The 8,150-nt window shown below is 36.7% G+C and overlaps 1 protein-coding gene across 1 annotated transcript; it reads right to left on the bottom strand.

The window, feature by feature from the left end:
* Positions 1–7,084: 7,084 nt before the first annotated feature.
* On the bottom strand, positions 7,085–7,893 carry LOC113755286 (calcium-binding protein PBP1-like). Its single transcript, XM_027299325.1, has one exon. It carries the CDS (start codon positions 7,702–7,704, stop codon positions 7,345–7,347), a length of 360 nt encoding a protein of 119 aa, XP_027155126.1. The 5' UTR covers positions 7,705–7,893; the 3' UTR covers positions 7,085–7,344.
* Positions 7,894–8,150: the final 257 nt, after the last annotated feature.

Below are 8,150 nucleotides of genomic sequence, written 5' to 3'. Positions count from 1 at the left end.
CTAAACTTTATTTTTCTTTAATTTTGACCCCAAATGTGAGACCCCGGTTGGTCCTTAATTTTGATATTATGTGACTAAGGAGTATTATCATTATTTTGCTATAAAATTTGGTTTTAAGGTTGATGGTGATACTTTAAAAGGTTATTTCATCTATATACTATGAAAACCCTAATTTGGGTTATTATCAAAACCCTAGTTTTTGTAATGAATTACAAGTTGTGCTATTACAGTAATAGGCATGCCACAATATGTTCTCATACAGGTCGGTATCGGTTTCGATTCTTTTAGCAAAGGTTAGGTAGGTTTGAGAGATAGAAAACCCCAAACTAGTCAAACCTCTAGTGTTACAATCCATTAGAAAGCTTAAATTGGGTTTAAAACCCTAATTTTGCCAATGTGATAAAGGTTGTTGGTTTGTGGGTTCCATTATGGATAAAGTATGATTAGGTATAGGTAATTAAGAAAGGAAAGTGATTAGTGAAGCAATTAAGTGTAATTACATGTTTTGGACTAAATTAAGTTATAACCTATGGAGTTAATTGAAAGCTTTTCAAATGTTTAAGGGCAAGAGTTGATTATATACAAAGTTGGAGAGTAAGGGCTAAAGAGTAAAATTGGGAGCTTTTATGTGATTGGTGGTGTTAGAAAATATCTCCCAAAGCTTTGACTAACATGTTATCATAGGATTTATAAGAGAAACAAAACAAAACAAAACAAAGAGAAAAAAAGAGAGAGATGGCCGAGAGAAAGAAAGAAAGAAATGAGGAAAATCTCTTCCAAATCCAACTTCATCTAGCTTCCATCTTGGTCTTGGAGTTTAAGACAACATCTTGGGTACTTGATTGTTGAGGTTTGATCATCAACAAAGCTTGCTTGAAGGTAAATATCTCTCTCTTGGAAGTTAAAGATTAGTGATTAAGCTTTGAAGCCATGAAAGTGGTGTTTTGTTATGAGGATGAACTTGTGTGGTTTATGTAGTGATTATTGAGTAGTTCAATGGTTAATTTTAGTGGTTTATTGCTGCCCAAATTTCGGTTAAGCTTATGAAAGAATTAGGGTTTCATGTTAAACATGTTAGTTAGCTTTAATCTTGCGTTATTGAACTTGTTATGGTTATGTTTGATGATGTATTTCATTTGTTTGGTGAATGGGTGGTAGAAACTGATTTGGGGTTAAGAAACCCTAGGCTAAAGTGAGGAGTAATTGCTTGGTTAGGGTTAATTTGGTTAGGGTTTGTTGCACTAATGGTTAGATTAAGTTAATGAGTGCATATGAAGTTAAATTAGAAGGTGTAGATAATATGTGGTTAGTTTGTGGAAATGGTATGGTGCAATTTCGGATCATTGGAAGCCTTCATAGGAGCTGGTTTAGGGTGTGTATTTGGTGTGCATTTAGCTAGAAAACCTGCATAACAATCATAGAACGGACCATACGTTTGCGACGTACAAAACCGGCAAATCTGGAAAAACAGGGCAGCCAGCACCTGAACTTGAGCTCCTTTTTTCTTGATACTACGTATTGATTCAGAGTTTTCTCAAAACATGAAAGTTGTATATTTTGAAGTCCTTGTGGTGCCTGAAACATTTCAGGTCAAACGGATCTATGTAGCCTGATTTATGGCCAAAATAGTCGCATATATTCTAAACTCAGAATTCTGCCGCGTTTCTTGTTTTAGCCTCTGACCATGTTCTGTCTGTTTTGATAATGTACGAACTGGGTGTTGACCTCTTCATAAGAAATGTAGATCTTGGTCTTAGATTCGAAACGGTATAAATTTCATCCAGATCCGAGTCCCGTAGCTTCAGTTATGACCAAAACAAGATCGGTTGTCAGAATTGCCTTCGAATTTGGACAGTTCTGACAGGAATGTTTGGATCCGTTTTTCCCCTTGCTCTGTATTGATTCAGCCTTTGGTCCAAACATGAAAGTTATAGCCTTATGAATTAGCTTTCTAACGCCTCTAGAATTTCTTGATTCCGATTTCTGAGTCGTGAGTTACGGTCTTTCAAACATGGCCTGTTTGGTAACCCGAAATGAAATGGCTGGAACAATTTTGTGCATCTTTGACCAATACCTATTGAGATCTGGGTTGAGATGTCTAAATAAAAGTTGTAGCCCTTCCTCGTAGCTTCAAAACCGTGTCTCACCCACCTTGATCTGACATTTCTAGCCTAACTTTTGATCAAAACGGTTTGGGATGGCAAATCTGGCCGTTTCCGTTTCCGTTTCCGAGTCCGTCTCCATTTCCGTGTGCCGTTTCCGCACTTGCATGTGCCAATTTTGCCGTTTTACTTGAGTTATACATGTTAGTGGCCGTTTGTGATATATTGTGATGCAATCTTCTATTTCAGACGGTGACGGGCTAGACGGTGCCGGTGGAGCCTACTAGCTGTATACGTGACGTGATCCTTGCATTTTTGCTATATGTACTTTTGGAGTAAGTATTCAGGTCGTTTATATGTATAAACTGCTTATATGTTTTGATGTGAATAAAAAGGGGGACTTAGGCGAGGGTGTACTTGATCACACTCAACCTAAACCCTAGTTTGTACCTATGTTTCTTTATGAGATGTGTATACATGAATTATTTTGGGTTTGAACCCCTTGAGCTTGTAGCTCGGGGTGACGTTTGTAAGTTGAGGTTGATCTTCCGATCTAGATGGACTATTCGAGCCGGTCAGGGCTTGGTCGAAGCCAGTCCAACTTAGTCTGAGGTCACCAAGTTTGTGAATCCGGTTCACCGAGAATGTGAACCAAGTTTGTGACCCGAGCTTGTGACTCAAGCTCAAGTTTGTGATTTCGTTCGCTCGAGCCAGTTTGTGAGGTGACTGGCCAGTGAGGGTGATAAGGTGTTAGGTGGGAGTACAAGTGGAGTTCTACGGACCTTATTTGTGGTCGACGGAGTGTCGGCAGGAGGTCACGCATGGCAAACGACTTGGCTTTGGAGCCAACCTGTATCCTTCATTTGTATTGTTACTTTTGCACTTGACTTGACATTTTGTGAAATAGTTGTTTATCTAAATGTGCAATTTATGATTTTACCCCTGTTTACTTACTAAGCATATAGCTTACCCCGTTTCCTTTGTTTTCCTTAGCAGGGGACGACGCGGGGAACTCCTTGGCACATTCACTAGTATAGTTAGGTTTGCTTATAATAGTTGGACAATTAAGATGTTTGTTTTTGTTTTGGTGGTTTGTATAAGGACCCTCCTTAGGGTCTACTTTCTACTGGTTATTATCATAATGTAATATAGTGGTTTGACTAGCTGCTTTTGGGGATGTAAATAGAACTCTTTCGGAGTTGGCTATTGTGAATAGTACGCTTGTGGTTTATCTAGTTTTGTTTACCTAGCTTTTATTGCTTTAAGTTTTGAGTTCTGGCGCGAGCCAGGCAGGTGGCCTGCCGATACCCTTGGGTTCGCCCTTGGGAGAAGTGGGTCCATCACACCAAAACTTTGTTAATGTTTGCAATCAAGTCTTTTATTCTTCTGACTTCTTGAATGTGGGTTGTTTATATGATTTAATGGATTCAATTTCATGATTCATTTTTTATCTTTTGTGATTATTCGTTAATTAAAATGATGCCTTGACCTTTTCTTTGTATTTTGGAGGGCAAATAAGTGATTTCATTTCATTAGGGCCCCAATTCAAGGGAGGTACACCCTGATCTCTTATTTCTTACTTTTTTTTGACTCTACGTGCCCTATGTGACTTTACATGTTAGATTGTATGCCTCCTGAATGTTTTTTATTCATTTTATTCATTTATTTATTTGCTTTATCGGCTTTGTATATTTATTTTAGTTCAATTTGATTATTTGAAAGGCAATTTAATGCCAAGGTTGTAATAGTTAGGTTATTATTTTATTTATTTCTTTCTTTTCCCCCTTAGATTGTAGTAGGACCTCCCCAAGTGTAATAGATAGGGCTTGTGTGCTATGTGTTTGTGTGTGCCTATATGCCTATGTGTTTAATTGCTTTCCTTAGGTTTTTGCATCTAGATGAGCATGTTTATGTGATACGTGCTATGTGAAACTATGTGCTTTTGTATGTCTATTTTGCTTTAGTATTATATTTGATTATGTGAATGAATGCACGTTACCGTGGCTAGTCCAATGCTAGTCATGGTCTTTCTCTTCGAGCCCTCACAAGTCCAATGCTTGTGAGAGAACGTTAGTTAAGGGCTAGTCCAACGCTAGACCCTTAGGAACCAGCCGCACGTTAGATCATGATTGTGTGATAAAATCACTTCATCTCATGCATATCTTTACTTTCTAGGGCTTTTTTTTACCATGTTGCATGACACTTTCCTTATATTGTTTGTGAATGTACATTCGATTCGTTTGCAATTAATAGAAAAAAAAATGCATTTGAAAAAAATTCTTTTTGTAAAAATTGATTTTATAGTTAACATTAAAGATATAAGAATTTAATGAATTTGGTTTCTCTTCGAGTCACGTTATTTGGCTGGTGGATAAAATTTTGGACCAACTTAGTAGGGCCAAGGTTTTTAAATTTTCACATTTTCATGGGTAGGGCGAATTTTGTGAGTTGGCCTATCGTGTCCTATGGACATGCTGCTGTGGCCTGGATATGGCCTTCTTTGGGATCTTTTAAACTTACAACGGACGCCAGCTTAATGAATGGTCGACCATCTGGGGGGTGGCTTGGTGCGTGGTCATGAAGGGAGATTAATCTTTGCTTTTTAAAAGGAGTTCAAGGAAGCACAAGTTCTTTTGGCAGAGGCAATGGCTTTACATCATGGATTGCAGTCATGTGTTAGCTAAGCAATTGGTAATCTTAGTGTAGAAGTTGATTCTGAGGTGCTGGTGCGCTTGATTTAGTCGAATTCTTTAGCCAGTTGACCTTTTCTGTAACGTGATTAGGGATATTCGTCATTTGTTGAATGCATTGAAAACTGTCAATTCTCATGTTTACAGAGAAGCAAATTCTTCGACGGATAAGATGGCTGGATTGCGTAATTTGGACACCATTTTTATGGATCTTTCCCAGCTTCCACCTGAGGTTAGAAAGGCTCTTCGATCAGATAGAGAATAGGATGTCCTATAATACGTTCCTTTGCGAGATAGCAAGGGTGGCAAAGTTAGCATATCTGTTGGTTTTGGGCATGGGTTGACCCTTCTTGAATTCTTTATAATACTTTACTGCATTTGATTAATAAAATAATGGGTGACATCTCACCCGTGGACGGAATTTGCCATACAAAAAATTCAATGAAATAAAGATGTGTAGGCTGTTAATGTACAATAGGTTTAAGGTAAAGAATTGGATGTGTATGGTTATTAGTTGTGGTGGGTGATTTAAGGGTAATTAATTAAGTGGGTAACTAGTTAGTCGTATTAGATAAGTGATTAGTAAATAATTTATAAATAATTAATCAGGGGTATAGAAAAATAGACATTAAATGACATGGGGGTAGGGATGGGTTGGATCGTTCAGGGAGGAAGTGTAAATGAGAAGTCTTGAAGTCTAATGATTAATGTTGAGAATCCTGAATTTAGAATTCTCGAGTTCAAAATTTTTTATCCCTTCCCACTTCTTAAATCCTACCTTTTCTATGCTAGAAAAAAATTAAATTAAAACAGACAAAATAAATTTATTTCGAGGTAATATAACATACCAAGAACACACCGGACCAAGACCCCTTAATCGTTGTTTCTTTTAAAAATCCACTTTTTTTTTTTTATAAATAAGCAAGATTTATTAACGAGATTGCTAAAAATGTCCAGCAAGATTTGCTTAACAAAGTCAACAAGGACATTTCATAAAGAATTACTATAATTGGCAGATTTTGCATAAAAAGTTATACTATGTGCTAAATTATTAGCCTCTTTTGAAACCCAATTTATATCAACACAAATTTGGTCTAGCAAAGTTTTACTAACGTCACCAATTACAAGGCCTATATTAGAAAAAAAACATGTCTTTATCAGTAAGAAGCTGGATCATCAATGACGCATCACCTTCAAGGATGAAATGCAAGAACAGCTTGTCAGTTAAAATAAAAGCCTGCCAAGGAAGACTTATCCACAAAACAGGACATCTTAATTCCAATTTCGAGGCTACCAAACATTCCTCGAACCCAGGAAAAGAATCCAAAGATGGTCGAGTTGAATAGTTGGTATCATCAGCAACGCTGAATCAGCAGGGCCCATCAAATACGGATCTCTGCTTGTTGTTCAATATGTTTGTATTCAGTGCATGAAGCCCACCAACGACACAAACCAACAAACACCTCAGGAAACATATTATAGCATTCTAGCAATTGAAAATTGAATATTTGCCGATCTTTCCACGGTCTTGTTTGGATTGTGATTTTTTGTCAAAAAACTTTCATGTTTTTTATAAATATATTTTTTAATTAACTTTTTATTTCATAGGAGTATATAAAAACTCCTAAAAATAGTAATCCAAATTGGAAACGATCTTTTTGAGTTAATGCATTTGGTAGTAATTGGCAAAATGCATTCATCAGATAGCTGAAGTAGAGATTTGATAGTGGCACTAAGAAATCAGATTCAAGGGGACTTGGATTTGATATGAAAATGAATTGAAAAAAAATCTATCGTGGAATACTCTTGGTGGGTACCTTAAATTATTTTCACTATTTGGCTAAGAAATTTTTTTCTAACCTCTTCCCATCTTCTGTGGATCCTTGCTAAAAAAAAAAAAAGCAAAAATAAAATGGTTGTCAACGCCTTTCTTTTCTTAAATTGACAAATATTATTAGTCTCTAATTTTTTTTAAAATAAAATTTTTTTTTATCGATACCATAGATTTTATAATATAACTACTCCTGTTTTATACTAAGGAGGGGATCTAAAGAGGTGTAGTCACTATATGCTACAAACTGGTACTATATCAAAACGAAGTTGAATTATTCTATGTGCAGTCTCTATCAAACCTGTCCATTTTGGCAAACTTCTTCTTGGTTGGGATTTCCTTTACTTTCAATACTTGTTTATTTTACATTATTATTTCCCAACAATATGTGCTAACTACAATTTCATCCTTGATGGAACTGATAATCCTATACTAAAAAATTGCAACATATTGAAAGCAGATTTGCACAAAAAAATATACTTCAACAAGAACACAAAAAATTGTGATCTGCACAATTGAGAAACCAACTAAAATTCCCAATTATTGTTTCGAGTTTGACTATGCCTTTCTCCAATATTCTATCACAACATGAACAAATAGCCAAATGAAACAAAACAACAGTAACCTCGGCAGGCTGCCGCAGACAACTGTTACATAAAATCTCAACCTCAAAAATATGTCTTCTGCCTCCAATTCTGCCATTAATCTTCTGCCAAGATCATCATTGTCCACGGGTACTCCTGAACTCTTGTTGAAGAGCCTGATCAAGCCAAGCCTCAGATTCTTGCATCAACTCAGGGCTAAGTCTGAACATAAGCACACAAAATTCCATCTGATCAAGCGCTCCATCTCCATCAAGATCGCCTTCTTTAAGCATGCTCAAAAGATCGTCATCCCTCAATTCTTGCAATCCCAGAAGTGCAGAATTCTTCTTCAGACTGTCGAATGTGATCAACCCTTTATCTTTATCCATCAATAGCTGGAACCCGTTACACAACTCTCTTATCAGACCCTCACCTCCTAGCTTATCAGCCATCATTGGCAACATATCTTGAAACCCATTAACCTTCCTTGCTGCCATGGTTTTCTTGAAGCCTCTGTTTTATCTGGATGCAAAGGGAAATAAAAAAGTTTTTTTGGGTTGGAGAGGTTCAGGGAACAGGAGGACTTTATACAGGGTGAAAGGGGCAGAGAAAATTCATGTTGATGCGATGTGAGCAATTGATGACAGCCAATGTACAGACAATTATTGCTGGTCGGCTTTTTAGAATCCTTGGGTCCTTAGTGAAATTGCCTCTCTGTTTCTGAGAAGAAGCTTGTTGATCTTGTCATTTTTCTTCCCCACGGAAATTTCGGTCATTTCACAAAAATTTGTTTTTTAATCTGAATAAAAAAATGTCATGTCTCAAATTGACTCATTCTCTTGGGTTAGGACGGTCTACAGTATTTATATTTATTAAAATGTTGGTTTGTTTGTGGAATTTAGGACCATTTCTAATTGGGGTTCAACTTCATTGGGAACCTTAG

Source organism: Coffea eugenioides, unplaced genomic scaffold (genome assembly GCF_003713205.1).
Source record: "Coffea eugenioides isolate CCC68of unplaced genomic scaffold, Ceug_1.0 ScVebR1_1388;HRSCAF=2229, whole genome shotgun sequence".
Classification (NCBI taxonomy): Eukaryota; Viridiplantae; Streptophyta; class Magnoliopsida; order Gentianales; family Rubiaceae; genus Coffea; species Coffea eugenioides.
Note: the sequence above shows the minus strand (reverse complement) of the source record. Positions and strands in the feature narration are given on the sequence as shown.

Bases quoted from the DNA above. Each gene is read 5' to 3' on its own strand.
- LOC113755286 (XM_027299325.1), bottom strand. From the start codon at position 7,704: ATGGCAGCAAGGAAGGTTAATGGGTTTCAAGATATGTTGCCAATGATG.